This window comes from Notamacropus eugenii, chromosome 3 (assembly GCF_028372415.1).
Source record: "Notamacropus eugenii isolate mMacEug1 chromosome 3, mMacEug1.pri_v2, whole genome shotgun sequence".
Taxonomy (NCBI): domain Eukaryota; kingdom Metazoa; phylum Chordata; class Mammalia; order Diprotodontia; family Macropodidae; genus Notamacropus; species Notamacropus eugenii.
Window position 1 is genome coordinate 386453199 of NC_092874.1, and position 17798 is coordinate 386470996.

A 17798-nucleotide genomic window follows, 5' to 3' on the forward strand; every position below is an offset into this window, starting at 1 on the left:
TTGTCCTGCCACAGATTTTGTAAAATTGTAAAATTGTATCTGGAATAATATGTATTAATGTTAAGCCTTTAAGCCAACTTAGTTTTATTTAAATACCTTAATACATTCAGTCCAATAGTTAATTACTATTTTTGCTCTGGGTTGAGTGAATTATTGGGCATTCACTTTATGTATAAACCTCTGGAATATGAATATTTAAAAATATCTTCTTACTTAGTTTTTATATCTTCAAAAGTAAACTTTGTTTAAACTTCAAAAGTAAAATGCAGAATGAATGCTTTTGGAAAGACCTTGTATATGCTTAATAAGTATTATCTATGTATAAATGCTTTTATTGTTAACTTATTGTTAACCAACTGTTATCACAACATGAAAAACAATTGTATCATGCTCTAAACAGTAAGCAGTGGAACTTGCTATATGGGATGGAACTGTAATTTAATATGCTCTGAGTTTTGAGTTCAAGTATATATTTGAATTACTGTTACTCTAGTACTCTACCATTAAAGAAAGGGTTAAAAGCTGATCAGAGAAGCTGCTTTCTGGAAAGTACTACTGGTTAATATTAATGACTAGAAATGTTGAGAAGATGGCCCTATCAAGGGAATGAGAGGAGTTTCTTTACTCAGTTTCCCTACTGTGCTATTTCTTTTTTGAATAATACTGTTTCCCTACTCATTCATTCTGAGCCTGGCTATGGCACCCTGTGAATAATGTGGAACTCGTTTGAATGGTTGGCTGTTCTAAAAGGTATTTATGACTTTTACTGAAATGAAATGGAAGTAAGGACGTTTTCCCCTGGTATGTCTATGATACATCAGTCTGGAACTTTAGGCTTAGGCCTGAAGAAACAGTCTTGATTTTGTTGTAACAATGTCCTTAACAACTTTCTCTGGTAATGACAGGAAAACCGCAAATGTTTTGTGATGGATCTTTTTGTTACAATCGCCAAGCATCTCTGAACTGCTATAATAGAATGCAGGTAGAGAAGACCCTATTGCTTTATTTTTATTGTGCTAGATTCAATTTCCTAATCTGGATGACTAGAGAAAATCGGATCTTAGACTTGCTGTCTCCTTACTCATTGACTTAATAATTATACATTCATGTATAAGGTTAGATCTACATTAGTATCACATCTTTTTCCGGATGAAATGAGGACTATATATCAATATATGTACATATGTGTGTATACAGCATCTGTATATACACACATATGTGTACGTATGTGTACACATGTATATTTATATGTATGTATATTGTGTATACATGCATACATACACACACACAAAATTCCATTCCCTTTTGAGAAAGGATGCGAGTGTGTGTGTGTGTGTGTATCCCCAAAAAGGGGATAGGATAAAGATGTTGTAAAACTTTTGCTTTTAATGGAGTAGTAGATTTCACTTTGTGGAAAGCAACAAGATTAGATTGTTTCAACTTGAGAACTAGGATATAACTCATTGGTTTTCAGATGTTTCTTTGGATAAAGGAATATACTTAAAAGTTCTTATGATAGATGGAATTGTAGCCTTATTGATAGATGGAATAAGTAGCCTTAAAACTTCCATTGTTGTATCAGTAAAAAAACAATTTTAAAAAAACTGAGCAATGATGATGGTCCTAAATAATAAGTTTTATCCTACAGGTAATAGGGAACTACTGAAATTCCTTCAGGTCAGTTTGAATACTCACAGGTGCCTATCCATGTAGATGCCTAAACACACAGGTTTTGGATATCTTTCAGTAACTGCCTTTAGATATGTTTTAATAACTATCTTTGAATGTGTTTTAGTGATTCTTGATAAAGTCTCAAATTGAATTGAAGTTCTCACATATAGAGCTGTTTTTAATTATCAAGAAATTTTTTCATTCCTATACTTGGAGGTGTTCATGTGTGTGAGTGTGTATGTATATATGTATATAATGTACATGTACATATGTATATATATTGTGTTTATATATGTGTATATATGTGTATGTATATGTATATGTGTGTGTATGTGTGTGTGTGTGTGTATAAGATATTTGACTGAACATTTGGGATTGGTTACCTAAAACAGGTTAGATTAAAGACGTCATGAAAACCCTGCATTATACCATGCAAATAATTGTTTTTGCTTTGCTTGTAATGTATTCAATGCTTCACAACATTTGTATTTGTTTGTAAAATTGCTTGACAGAAAACTTGTATTAAGGCATCCAGAGACAAGTTTGATAGGATGTGCATCAATATAGTCTATAACCAAAAGCAGGGACTATGGTAAGATAATTTTTCTGTACTGGATTTATAACCATCATTTCCTGAGACATCACACTTTAGCTCAGGTAATTGCTAAATAGTAATTGTTTCTCTTTTACCGAGGAACCCTGAGGGTCTTCCCCTTCCAGTTTGATTTTTTAAATTTTTTTTCTTTTGACTAAAGGGGCCACCCCTTGAGGAACTACTTAAAGAAGCCTATTCATTGAATGGGTGTATCTCACTCAAAGTGAGAATGTGATAAGACCTTCACCAGGAAGGGCCAGGGTCTCCCATCGCATCCTGGGTCATCTCCAACTGTACTGATGAATACCAGGCCACAGGACCCAGATGGCTCAGGAGAAGAAAGTGAGGTTGGTGACCTTGCACAGCCCTCCTTCACTCAAATCAAAGTCAACTACAAGTCATGTCACCATCTTGATGTCATGGTCCTCTTAGAGAACAGTCAAACAACCTGTGAATGAGTAGCAGCTCCTCCTCCTCCTTCTCCTCCCCTCCTCCTCTCCTCTGGTGTTCTACCAGGGGAAGGTACACTCCATACCCAAAAGCTGACTTTTTTCCTCTACGTTTATTGGCTGCATTTCTTTCTCAAAGATCAAGCTTTAAACCTAATTCATTCTGGAGCTCATAAACTAGACAAGCACCCACCTACCTAGCATAGAGTGAATGTAATTGCCAAATAGTAATTGTTTCTCTTTTACCCAGGAACCCTGAGGGTCTTCCCCTCCCAAATTAGCTAGTTAGTGACAGAGCAATTGCTGGCTCAGTTTTATTAATTCTTTTTACTTGTGATGAGCATTTCCTGTCACTGACTCTAGTGTCAATGGTTAGTCTGCAAATTCTAGTTAAATTTGCTAATGTTTGCTGTTCAGTTCATTATAAATTTTACCTGATGTAGAATTTTCCTTTCTGCTAGCAGCTCTAAATCTTTACATCTCCTTCTATCCTCTGTAAAATTCCATCCATCTTTCTGATATAACTAAAAACTTTAAAAAGTGGCTTAAAATGCTGGTTGAGGTACGTTCAATTTTTTTTCATATCATGGGACAGCACTCCAAACATGTAGTAAACCAGATATTAAAATGATTCTGTGGGTTGGTTAGGATGATTGGCCGCAGTACCTATCAATGAATCCTTGGACAATTTTAATGTCACTAGCAACTAAAACTTGCAAGTTTCTGTTTAGTCCTCCTTTGCTGATTAGCACATTTTTTTTATTGGTACCTGATGGGCCATATGCAAAGACTGTTGCATTGTATCCAGAAATGACTCCTTCCACTAAGTGTTGAGTTGTGGAACAGTACACTTCCTCCTGCAAATAAACAATAAATCTGTCACTGTAATAAGAAGCCAAGAAGGTGGCAGTCAGCAAGTATTTCATTTATTTGCCATGTCTTCTCTTTCTAAGCTGTGCATATGTTATTCCTGCTTTTGGCTTCCTCAGCAAGAAACAAGAGAAATAAAAAGTAATGCAAAAATTAGCCACACAGAAACAGGGTTTGGAAATCATAGAATCACAAAATTTCAAAGAAGGAAGGATTTGGGGGGGGTTACCTATGAATTTCCTCCCATGATTTATAGCTTGGTCCCATTAGTGTTAAAAATGAATCCCCTGAAATGAATACATTACTAGAATTTGCACTGCTTATTTCCACTGAGCGAGAGCCAATTACCATATTTTACATGATTATAATGTTGAATGATGTGAATTCAAATACATGTGACAATTTCAAGTGACTCTTTAATCATACTATCAAGACCTCACTGTAGTTATTCTGTGAGTCTGGGATAAAAAGTACAATCAAATCCAAAAAGTAAATGTGGAAAAATTTATAATTAACAACCATGTGAAAGAATGCTTCGAATTACTAATAATAAGAGAAATGAAAATCAAAACAACTCTGAGATTTTGCCTCATCCACCAAATTAGCAAAGATGACAAAAGATGAGAATGATCAATCTTGGAGAAGTTATAGAAAGACACACATACTAGTGCATTATTGGAGAAGCTGTGAATTAGTATAACCATTCTGGGAATCAATTTAGAATTTAAAAAATAAAGTAGCTAAGATGTCCATACCCTTAGATTCAGAGATTCACTGCCAGGTATATTTGGACAAGATCCTTCAACTTCTATAAAATAAAGGGGCTGTACTAAATCAGTGGTTTTCAGTGTGAGCCAGGGAACCCTAGGGGCCCTGAGATCCTTTAAAAAGATCTGGGAGGTCAAAACTACATTAATGCATTTTAATTTGTAATATAACAAATATCAATAAATATAACTGGCACAAACAAAACTTCTTTTGGGGAGGGTCCTAAATAATTTTCAAGAGTATAAAGGGGTCCTAAGACCAAAAAGTTTGATAACTGTTAAGTCACATGATCTTTGAAGGTACAAGTTCTTCTTTGAAATCCTATATACTTGGGTTGATATTCAGTAAATAAGCCATTTAATCCCTCTATGTTTCAGTTTGCCCATATGTGAAATTGTGATAAATGGATAAATTTATAAACTTATGGAATCATTGATTTAGAGTTGTAAGGAAGAGAATTCTTGGAAAGCCTATTGGTCTCAAACATAAATATTATCTAAATGTACATTACTATAGCTTTACTACTGGGAACTTGGAAAGGACCTTTATTGATCTCAGTTCCTCTAAAAGATTAATACTCAAGAGCCACGATAGAACAGGGTGACAGGGGCAGGGTCCTAAAATGCCAAGATTTAGAGGGCACTGATAGCATTTACCTTTTCAACATTATAGAAACAATTAAGCAAGGGCTCAGTTAAAAAGAATATGAAAAATGTCTTATGTGGCATGGTGGAAAGAATTATGAATCTGGAATCAGGAATATCAGAATTCAAATCCTATTTCATACACTTACTAGTTGTGTGACCCTGGACAAATCACTTTACCTCTCAGCCTTAGTTTCTTTATCAGAAAAATGGGGAACTAATGTTGTTATGAGGACCAAATGATATAATAAAGTGCTTTGCAAATCTCAAAGAACTATACAAATGTTAGCTGTGATTATGATGACGATGTTGAAAAAGGAAAGGCCATCACTAGTAAACTTTAAAAACAAACACAAAAATAAAAGAAATAACTGAGCTTAGTATCTAGTTACCAAGAATAACTAATTAAAATAGAAATCTACCAGATGGCATGAGCTTCCATCTTTCAGGCTGCTTCACCCCAAGTGAACTTCCCTCATCTGCCTGTCTTGAGGCCCTCCTGTGTTCCAGTGTCTCAGGGTCTCTATCTATCTATCTATCTATCTATCTATCTATCTATCTATCTATCTATCTATCTATCTATCTATCTATCTACCTATCTATCTACCTATCTATCTATCTATCTATCTATCTATCTATCTATCTATCTATCTATCCATCCATCCATCTATCCATCCATCCATCCATCTCCTTCACCTCAAATGAATTTGTCTTGAAAAGTCAATTTGAAATGATAACTATTAGCTTAGGTCTTATTTTGTGAAATTTACCCCAGGTACCAAAAATAGAAAAGTTAGCAGCTCTGACATACTATTTTGTGCCTAAATGTTGCATGGATTCTGGAGCTTTGGAGAAACCATTTATTTATTTATTAACTATTTACTTAGGGCAGAGAGCACTAAGCTGGGGAAGATCCAAGGTTTATATAAGGTACCATTGGTCTTCTTAAGCAACTTAACTTCTAATAGGGGAATATGAAGCATATATACAAGTAACATTACTTTTTTTTTAATGAACCTGTGATTTCATAGTTATAGGGAGGTGCTGTTGAGAAATTTCCTCTACTAATGCAGATCAGTCATAAGAATTTCTTGAGCACCTACTATGTGCCAGGCACTGTGATAAATCATGAGAATGCAAAGAAAGACAACAAACAATCCTTGCTCTTAAAAAGCATAAATTCCAATAGAATAGAGAATATGTAAATAACTAGGTACATACAAGACATATGTGGAATCGATTGCATGCCATGGGAGACACTGGCAAAGGACCACCCAGCATGGCATGCTCCCATCAAAGAAGGTACTGTGCTCTATGAGCAAAGAACTACAGTAGGTCAAAAGAAATGTGAGATGTGCAAATATAGAGACATCACTCCAAATGTTCACATGGACTATTTGTGCCTGACCTGTGGTAGAACTTCTGAGCTCATATTGGTCTGATCAGGGTCAGACACATTGTACCTTGATTCCAACACAGTGATGTCATTTTGGTCCTCTTTGAGAATGAAGGACAAAAACTAACACACACACACACACACACACACACACACACACACACACACATAATTGATGATGATAATCAGTAAGAGGAAGGCATGAGGGAGGGGGAATGGAGAGGACTGGAAATATTCTTGTACAGAAGGTGGGATTTGAGCTGAGTCTTGAAGAAAATTCAGAGGCAGAAGGGAAGGGGCACCATATTCCAAGCATGGGGGATCAATGGACAAGGAAGGAGGAATCTTGAGAAACTACTAATAGGCTATTGTAGCTGGATGCCAGAGTTCAGGGTAAATATAAAAAGCAAGAGAAGTTCCAGTTATTCCATGGGAAAACTTGCACATGACCGTAAGCCATTCTGGCACTATGCCTTCTTTATTCTGTTTCTACATGCCTGACCTGACCTGGAGTTGATTCAGGGCTCTACAATATTACTTTGTCCTGTTTCATCCCAGGACAACTGGCCTCTTGTGAGTAAACTCCCTTAAACCATCTAATCAGTCTAATTAACCCTAATAAAACCTATGAATAACCAAGCTAGTATGAGCCCCTCTTTCCTTAGTATATCAGTGTTCTCTCTGAGGGTATGCAATTGGCATAGTTAGAGCATGATAGTCTGCCCCTTACAGCTTACCACTCTCATTAGGTGCCACCCTCCCCAGTGACTCAGTTCAGTCACTGTATGAGGGGGTTCACAGAGAGGGGCCCCTTAATAGATAGGGACAGGGTCCCTTGACCCAGCATGTTGGACCCAATCATGATTGTTAGAATTGTGGTTGTTAGAAATTCATCAGAGAGTTACAAAATAGAGCACAATGTGAGCTCAGAGAAGGAACAAAAGAATCAGATATTTTGTGGAGGGGGTGGCATTTGAGTTAGGCAACTCAGCAAAATGACCCTGACCAAAACCTGGCAGCGACATCTCTGAAGAAAGGATGTGCTATGAAGAAGTTCACCTGGGAAGCCTGCTGATCGAAAACAATATCAAATATAAATGTCTTTTCACGGGAACGATTGGCTCTCAAAGCATCATCTGGATCCTCATCTGGGTCCATAAGCACCACCATCTTTAAAAAAAGAAATTGAAATCGTTAATATGAGAAGCAAAATCTTCCCAAGTACCAAAAGTGAACAACCTGATTTTAGAATGAGTGAAACCATAGGAGGGGTTTTTGTGAACTCTGAACTCCTAATAGGAGAGGGAAGCTCAGGAACCTCAAAGGTTAAAGTCTAAATTAGTAGCTAATGGCATCACTAGTGTGGGTGATGGGCACATAAGACCTACAGAAATGATCTTTACCATGTTAGAGAGAGAATGTTTCAATTTTTTTTTATTCCACTTCCATTATTATCTTGTATCTGCTTCCTTTCCATGCACACAGCCACCATCCCAGCTGAGGCCCTCCTTACCTCTCATCTGGACGGCTGTAATAGCTTCCCAATTGGTTTCCTTGCCATAGTCTCCAATCCATCCTCTCTCCAATCCATCTTCCACAGAGGGGAAAAGTTAATATTTATTTTTGGACAGGATGAATAGGTTTTAATGGGTTGCTATATTCTTATACTTCATTTTTCATTTAATACATTTATGTCTGTGTTCATTGGAGGATTGATTTATAGTTTTCTTTCTCTAGGACTATTTTAATAGTATTTTTTCCCTAGTTTGGTTCTTTACACCAAATTAATATTTCTAAAGCACAGATCTGATCATGCTACTTCCCCGCTCAAGAAACTGAAATAGTTTTTTCTTGCCTTTAGGAGAAAATTACAAACTTTTCCATTTGATTTTTAAAGCCTTTCACAATCTGACTTCAATGTACCTTCCCAGATTTATTTCACATTATTCTCCTGTATGTGCTCTATGATCCAGCTAAATTGACCTGTTGCTTGCAAGGAACTGGAGTTGGGGGAGAAGGGGGAACAGTCAGGGAACAGATTAACAAGCACTCTCATGGAACATTCTTGGGGATTGTTTTTAATAAATATTGATACATTGATTGTTGGTACTTTAGCAAGAGGTCTGAGCATGTACATCTCCAAAAATAGCCAGTGTTCATACCCAGCTCCTCAAATACTCCAAGCTTTCAGGCATCAGTGGGAGAGATGTTTTGGGGGAAAGGGGATAAGAACTATATTTTAGGCAATTATTTAATTCAGTTACATGTAATTCAGTAACATGCAAGACATGCTCCTGACGCTTACAAATATTGCTGCTAAACAAATTTGTTTTCTTCATAGCTGCACAGTGGTTTGCACATAGTAGGCTCTCAATAAATTACTTATTAAATTAAATCAGCCACCAAGGTTAGGAGAGGAGAAAAGAGGAAAAAAAGATTGGGAGAACATTTTTTTGAGTCGATAACTGGAAGCAAAACCAGAGCAAAAAGAATCAGAGCCCAGGGAATGTCCAAAGTCAACCTTGAAAATGGTATGCCTGATCTCCATGGACCTCCCATAGCAACCAAGATGAGAAAAAGAAAGAACAAAAGACTCATACTTAAAAGATTATGAAACAAGTTTTGTTTAGCAAAGTGACTTCTGGGCTTCCTCTGGGATATAATCTGCTCTATTGCATAAATACATAATTATGAAGGAAAGTGTATTAGGTTCTCTGGAGGCTGGGAAAACTCATAAAGAACTGCTTCAAAGGGAATTATACTATTGGAGGGGGTAGAGAGAAATGATAAAAAATATAACCCACGTGTTGTTTACTCAAGAGAGGAGTTTCTACAGCTGTGAAATGTAGAATTAACTCAGCTGGCATAGTAGAAGGCACTTGCTCAGTCAGACTGTCATCCAGATAGGGCCAGAATTACATCACGAAAGCATACAATGTTAGGGTTGAAGGAGACCTTAGAATTTGTCTAGTCCAGTCTCTTGAGATCATCTACCCCTGGGGTTTGTAACCTTTTTTGTGTGTCATGGACCCTTGTGGTAGTCTTATCAAGCCCTGTGGACCCCTTCTCAGAATAACATCTTTAAACACAAAAAATAAAATATATAGGATTACAAGAGAAAACCTATTAAAATGTAGGTATCATTTTTAAGTTCATGAATTCCAAGTTAAGAATACTTGATCTAATCCAATCTTTACATTTTTATATTTGGGGACCTTAGAGATCATTGCATCCAGGGGTTCTTAATGTAGGGTCTACAGACTTGGGTTTTGTTTTTTGTTTTTAATATTTGGTAGCTTTGTTTCAATATAACTGATTTCCTTTGTAATCTTATGCTATTTTATGCATTTAAAAACCTAATTCTAGGCTTCTCCAATTTCCAAAAGGGTCCAAGACACAGAAAAAATAAAGAAATATATATATTATAGGACCCTGCACAAGTCACTTAACCTCTTAAAACCCTGGGTAACTAAGACTACAAATTGCAAGCAAGGCGCTGACCCTTATTGATACAAACATTTTCTTCACATTTGAGTTCCCTTTATCAGTGAAATCACAGGTCTTCTTGACTTTGAAACCAGATGTATATCCATGCTGCTTCTCCATTGAGGAAAAGAGGAAAGGGGATGGCAGCAGCACGAAAGGGTGGGAATAGGAAAAGGACAGAAAGATAAGACACATCCTTCTCAATTTACAAGGACTTTACAGTCTTGTTGGAAAGGCAAGATTTAGAAGCAATCACTATCAAACAAAGTAGTATGTAACACATGCTTAATTGTGCAGGAGAGACAGTTAGAAATAACACTACGTAAAAGGAGGCAGCATTAGGTAGTATGGAGTACTGTGCTTGGACTTGAGGACCTAAGTCTCTGAGAACACATTAGCCAATATGCATTAACTATAAGCCTGGGGCAAGTTATCCTCTGGTTCAGTTTCTACCTGTAACATAGGCATGTTGGACTAGATCAGTCTTCTAAGTCTAAGAAGGGTCTAATTGTACTAGATTTCCTTAAGCATAATGCATAATAGGCAGAAGAGGAAGCTTCTACTTGAGTTAAACCACAATGAGTTTTAGAGGCTGCTGGCCTTTCAAAAATGGATTTGTTAAAATTCCTGCCAAGTCAGATTAACAATATCTTTTGATGGTTAAATGCATGTAAATGCTTTGGCTCTTTATTAAATACACAGTTCTATCTGGTAGAGAGTCTATCAGACAAATTTTCTCTCTTGGTGCCATGCAGGCTTAAATTACTATGTGACATTTGCTCCTAATGGGTAGTGGATTTCTTTGTGATGAATGAGCACCATTCACTTTCAGGTTACAAAAATAAAGAGAAACAGGTTATGAAGAAATCAAGGCCTAAAATGTGTATAAGGCAGGTTCCTTTCAGGGACCAGAAAACTCAAACACCTGGAAAGGACCACAGAGTCCAACTAGTCAACTCCTCTCAATTTACAGAGGAGGAAAATTGAGTCCCAGAAAGGTTAAAAGAGAAAGAGAAAAAAGTGCATGATAATGAAGTCAGGAAGACCACGAAGATTTGAGGTTCAAATCCCACCTCAGATTAGTTCTGTGACCCTAGCCAAGTCATTTGCTGATCTGTAAAATGTTGACAAGGTCAGCATTTACCTCGCAGGGCTGTTGTACAGATCGAATGAGATAATCTATGTAAATTCTAGGGCCTGATGAAGAATGAAGTGAACAGAATAACAAGAGAGAAAAAAATCATACAGTAACCACCATGTTTTAAAGAGAACTTTGAAAGACCTAAGAACTCTGATCAATGACCAGCCACGATTCCAGAGGACTCGTGATGAAACATGTTACCCACCTCCTGACAGGGAGATGATAGATTTGGGGTGCAGACTGAGATATTTTGGGCACAGCAACTGTAAGAATTTGTTTTGACTATGAGTATTTGTCAGTCAGTCAACTAGCATTTGTTTGTTGTAAGGGTTTTGATTTTTCTTCTTTTTCAAGAAGGAGGAGGAGACAGAAAATAGATTTTTGATCATTGAAAAAAGAAAATTAAACTTTAAAAAGATCATATATGGAAATCATTTTGTAGCCCTTATAGGTATATAGAGACATAGATATAGATATACACACAATATATGTATATAATCTTATAGGTATATATAAATATATATATACATACATCATATATACATATCATTATTATAGCTAACCTTTGTATAGCACCTACTAGGTTCTAAACACTGTGTTAAGTGCTTTATCAATACCATCTTATTCAATCCTCACAAACCTGGGAGGTAGTTGCCCCATTTAATAGATGAGGAAACTGAGGCAAAGAGAAGTTAAGGGACTTGCCCAGGTTCACTTAGTTATTTAAGTGTCTAAGGTTTGATTTGAATTCAAGTCTTCCTGACTCCAAGCCCCGTACTCTATCCACTATGCCACCCAGCTGCCTATATATGTGTATACAGACATAAATGTGCATATATGTCTATATAGTATGTATATATATTTAAAAATAGTATGTTGTTATTATTAAGTGACTTACCCAAGGTCACACAGGTGGTAAGTGAATTATCTGGGATTCTACCTAGTATCCTCTGATTCCAAACCCAGTGGCCATTCTACTAGAGAGAGAGTGAGTATTTGTTTCTTGCCTACCGCTATGTCTTACAGGATGAAGTAGGGGTTCTTGAATTTTGTTTTTGGTGTCCTAGACCCTTTGGCACACTGGTAAAGTTTATGGAACCTTTCTCAGAATAACATTCATTGCCTTTAACAAGGATTGCTAACTGTCAGTTAACACTTACTGAAAATGAAAGCATAAATTTTTCCTATCCAAATTCAGGGGCCCCAGATTAAGAACCCCTGGATTAAAGAACATAATCAGTTGACAAAATCTCTTCCTAAGAGATTTCAATAGTAGCTCTAAGGATAAAATAAAAACAACATGAGAGTTGGAAAAAGTCCAAAGCCATATAGACGAAGAGGGAGGCAATGCATCTAAATAAGCAAAATGCTAAGAGTGTGTACTTCCATTTGCAGTGAGAAGTCACAAAATCCTTTCATTGCAGAAGCATGGAGCACAGGCTGGAGGGGCCTCAAAGGGTCAGGCTGCTGCTAATCGATGACAGGCAAATAGGTGTCTTTTGTTCTTACAGATCACCAAGGGAGATGCTTCAGCCTATGTACAATTCATTTCAGTGCTTAGCAACCCTTATTGTCAGACCGATCTTCCTTGTAGGTAAATTAAGCCCTTTGTATTCAGTTAATTCAGTTAAGAATGAGAACAGCTCGGTGCCACCTCGTATATAACAAGTATTTGTGCATGAATTATATAAACACCATGTGGTCTATATTACATATAGACACACTATATAACCTGGCTAAAAAAAAAAAAGGCAAGTGCACTTATAAGTTTCTTTCAAAAACTACTATGAACAAAAACCTTCTTAGAATCCAATACCAGCAGCCAAAATTTCCAGTATGATTGCTCTTCTACTTTATGCTGATCTTGAGGGGAAAGGGGCTACGAAAAGAGCACTAGACCTGATGCCGGGGGCCCTGCCTCCAACTCCTTCTAAAAGGTCTAAAAGCCCACAGGCAAGTGAATTGCTTTGTCAGAGCTTTCATTTCTTCATCTACAAAATAGAGATAATGATATTTGCACTATGTGTCTCACAAGACAGTGGCTGAAGAAAATAGTAAACCTAAGGTGCTATTATCAAGATCAAGAGAATATATACATATATACCCCATATATATCACCCCATAATTATATATATTGGATGCTTCAAAATCTCTCTCTTTGTATGTACAAACATATGTGTATACATATCTACATACATGTCTATATATACACTCTTTATATGTACAAACATATGTGTATACATATCTACATACATGTCTATACATACACACATGTACAGATATTATTACCTATTAATCCTTTATACATATATGCGTACATATACATACACACTCATAATAATATATCTTGAGGGCTCCTTGAGGGCAAGACTATGTTTTTATACATATATATATATATATATGCTATAGAACCTGGCCCAGCACCTTGCACACAGGTGATAGCCAAGTGTTCTTTAAATGAATATATACACACATGCTCTATTTATACCACACACTCAAAGATGTATAGGTTGACAGATATAAATATTAACTCCAATTGCTCAGGAGAGAGGCAGTTAGGTGATGCAGTGCCCTGGAGTCAGGAAGACCTGAGTTCAAATCCAGCTTTGGAACGTACTTGGAACATGTGACCCTGGGGCAAGTCACTTAACCGCCTCTATTTGCCTCAGTTTTCACATCTGCAAAGTGAGGATTATAAAACTCCTGCCTCCGAGGGTTGTTGTGAGAATAAAATAAAATAAAAATTGTAAGGCACTTGGCATGGTACCTGGCACATTGCTGTTGTTGAGTCATTTCAGTCATGCCTGACTACGTCTGACCCCATCTGGAATTATTTTGGGCACATAGTTAAGTGCTATATAAATATTAGCTATTATGATTAATGCAAAAAGTCAGAAAAGTCATGCTATTATTTTTATGGCTGGTCACGATGCAGAAATAGTCTCATCACTCCAAGCTGAAGTGTGTATTTGTCTCACTTGGCAAAAATTCACTGAATTTCATCATTTCATTCCTAGGATCAGAAATTTCGACTTGGAAGGGACCTTAGAAGTCATCTAAATTCAACCTTTCCATTTTACAGCTGAAGAAACTGACACCCAGATGTCATGTTATGTCATTTAGCTGAGGTGGCTCAGCTAGTAGGTGGCCAGACTAGGATTTGAACAGAGAACCTCTGACTCCAAATTCAGTGCGCTTTCTGGTTCCCAACACACAAAAGGTAAGTAAGATGTCATCCCTAACCTAAAGGAGCATGGAATATAGCAGGGAAAATAAGATGGACATAAATAAATATAAAATCTGGCAGAATGTGAAAGTACAATTAGAGGTACAAAGTTAATGGAGGGAGGAGGATGGAGAATTGGGAAATTCTTGCTGCTGTTTTATTGCTGATGTTGCCTCCAACTCCAGGAACACCATCTTGCAATCTATTTTATTACTAAATTCCAACATGGCTAATAATCATTATTCAATCAATATTTATAAGTTCTTTAAACCAGGCATATAGCAAGCACCCAATAATAAAATTTAAGATTTCTATGGTACTTTAAACACATTACTTCCACAATCATATTTGACCCTCTTACTAATCATGTTGGATAGATAGCAATATGACTCTCCTTATTTTTAGGATGAGTAAATTAAAGATACTTGAGTGTTAGTGCTATACCTGTGCAATCAGAATAATTGTATTTTTTTGTCTTTATTTTACAGTGTTGCTTAAAGAATATTATTTGCTTTTTTCCCAATATAGAACAATAATTATAGCTAGCATTTATGTGGTAAAGTTTGCAAAATACTTTACAAATATCTCATTTTATCTTCACAACAATCCTAGGAGGTCCCCATTTTATAGATTAAGAAACGGAGGAGACAGAGGTTAAGTGACTTGCCCAGAGTCACTCAACTAGTATCTGAGATCAAATTTGAACTTGGGTCTTTGGGACTGCAGGTTGAGCATTCTATACACTGCACTATGTAGATGCCACCTAGTGGCATGGAGTCATTAGTGATATGGGATCTCTAGATTGCAATAAGTATACTTTTTAATCCACCTTGACCATGGCCTAGATACTGTCTTAAGCTACAAAATCCCCATTCTCACCTGATCACCCACTTTGTGGGCAATGACTGAAGCTCCCTCATCCAGTTCAGTTTCATTAATTGGGCGGATCCGAAGTGCTACCTGCACATAGAGAAGTATTACAGATTTATTTTTTCAATTTTCCTTCCAAAGGTCTTTTGAAAAAGGTATGCAAATAGACTATTAATAGTGACTATTCTACCAATAAATTCTTTCTGATTAATTATACTCATCTTATACTCTATAAAAGATTATTTTTAGGAATTCCTTTACCCCTATTTCACTCCTCTTTTAATACTGGGAAATCAATAACACCAGACACTTCCCCCTAAAAAAAAGGTCCCAACCCTTCAAACTCAAACATGTTTATTAATTTTAAAAAAATGAACTCTTTAGGGAGCAGACATCTCATGTTAGAAAGAATAAATCAAGTCTTTGTAGAAAGGAGAAAGATCAGTTTCCAAAATCATACACTGGGTGAAAAAATATTTTCAAATTAAACTCTTCGGTTCCTGGGAGAGCACAGGTGTGTGGCTCTGCTCAGTGCCCACTCTTTTTACGCCCTCCTGACTTAAAGTGCCCTCAGAGGAGAAATGATTATATTCCTAGAGGAGCTATGAAAACTTTTTTTTCCTGCTGCTAGAGCCAACCTTCATAGTGTTTGTGAAGGGGCCCAATCTATTTCAATGTTATAACAAGTTCCCCCGACTTTTCTTCTGAATTTCCTCGTCCATTAAGGGAGGATGAGTTTCCTGAAGAGCTGTAGCTCTGGGTCGTGGAGGGCAACATGTAAAATGCCAGCCTGGGCATGGGGGCGACGGGATCTGCTTAAGAAGTCCCTTAAGACGAAGAAACAACTATAGCGCTAAGGGTGGGGAGATGGAGAAACCTGTAGGGGAGCTGTTGAGAAGGGCAAAGAAACTAAGAAAGAGGAAGATGGAGTAACACACCTGAGAGCTCTCCTGGAGAGGAGAGGATTCAGGATTTGGAGACATTGGAAAGGTCTTGAAAGGCAGTGGGGACAGTTCTGCGAGCAAAGAGAGGACCAGGGACAGAGGCAGAAACCCAGACCGCCCCGCTGTGGGTCTGAGGGAGCGAGGAAGGGAGCGAAGCTCGGACTCACCATGAGCTGCTGGTCCTTAGGCTCAGCGGGGAGCTCCTTCATGGCCGGGCTGCTTCGGCCCCCGATCCCGCTGCTGGCCCGGGAAGAGCGCTCCTCGATTGAGGGCGCGTTGAGCTGGGAGGGCATAAGAATGGACATGGAACGGAGCCACACACCTGTGCCCTCCCAGTCACCGATGGGGCCCCTTGGTACCTGCAGTCCCCACGGATATGCTCATCATATCCCTGGCTGGCTCTGGATGACATCACCACGCGGGATCCCAAGAGGTTCTCGAGGGAAGGACCCAGATATGAGTAGCTTGGGAAAGGTTTTGATTGTAGAGAGCTTCAAGTCTCCCCTCACTCTTATCAGCTTCCCTAGACGGAAGTTTACTTAAGCCTGGGCTAGAGCATCCTGGCTTTTAAATAATAGTTTAACTTCCGAGGAAGGATAATGAACAACCTCAGTTTGCAAGAAACTGATGAGGTAATCGACATCAGGAGGGAGGTGGGATCATCAGATGCAGAAAGTGGCGGCATTCTTGCGCAAGGAATTGGAAATTAAGAGAGTATCCATCAACTGGGGAATGGCTTAGCAAGTTATAGTATATAAATGTGATGGAATACTGTTGCTACCACAAGAAATAATAAAAGGGATGGTTTCAGAGAAACTGGGGAAGACTTGAATAAACTAATGCAATGAGCAGAAGCAGGAGAACGATTTATACAATACTAGTTTAGGAAGAAATAAACAACTTTGAAAGACTTAGGAACTCTGACCATCATACAGAATAACCACAATTCCAGAGGGCAAATGATGAAAACATGCTATTCATCTAAGTGCAGAAAAAGACGTGGGAGGGAGGGAAATGGTAGGTAGGGACATGGTCAATAAAGAAATTTATTTGCCTTGACAATACATGTTTGTAACATGAATTTTTTCCGTTTCTCAATTGTTCTGGGGATAAGGAGAAAAAGAGAGTGAAGGTAGAGTTCTGATTAAAAAACATTTTTAATTAAAAAATGTAGGGTAAGTGATCAAAGGATATGAATAGTCCTTAAAAGAGTTGCAAACTATTAACAACCATGTGAAAGAATTCTCCAAATCTATTAATAAGATCAACACAAATGAAAACGACCCTAAGGTTTTACTTCACAGTTTGCAAATTGGTCAAGATGATAAAATATGGGAATATGCAATTTTGGAGGGGCTATTGGAATATAGATACTTTTATTGTTATTGGAACTACTAATCAGTGATCATTTTTGAAAGAAACTATACAAATAAATTGACAAAAACCCATCCATTAACCCAGAGATTCCACTACTAGGTTTATGCCCCAATGAAGTTACTAATAAAGACTGAAGTACTTATTAAGTGCTTATTATGTGTAAAGCACTGTGTTAACTGCTAGGGATACAAGTAGAAGTCCAGTCCCTGATCTTGAGGAGCTCATATTCTAATGGGGAAGACAACACGTTTAGTTAAAAGTTAAACCAAAAAGTCCCATTGTACACAGAGTACAACAGCAGGCAGAGAGTAATGCTTCTTAATGTCATTTTCACTTCTAAAATACCAGTTTCTAACATAGA

At 37.4% G+C, this 17798-nt stretch overlaps 1 protein-coding gene across 2 annotated transcripts in view; it reads right to left on the bottom strand.

The window, feature by feature from the left end:
- The window catches only part of LOC140497130 (kinesin-like protein KIF19), an 87722-nt gene extending 71066 nt beyond the window's left edge, over window positions 1–16656 (bottom strand). For both annotated transcript variants that reach the window (XM_072597711.1, XM_072597710.1), the window contains exons 1-4: window positions 16228–16656; window positions 15126–15206; window positions 7453–7563; window positions 3485–3572 (exon numbers count right to left, since the gene is read on the bottom strand). In XM_072597711.1, coding sequence (XP_072453812.1) covers window positions 3485–3572; window positions 7453–7563; window positions 15126–15206; window positions 16228–16365 — 418 coding nt within the window. In that variant the 5' untranslated portion in view covers window positions 16366–16656. The remainder of the gene's footprint in view (window positions 1–3484; window positions 3573–7452; window positions 7564–15125; window positions 15207–16227) is intronic.
- Window positions 16657–17798: the final 1142 nt, after the last annotated feature.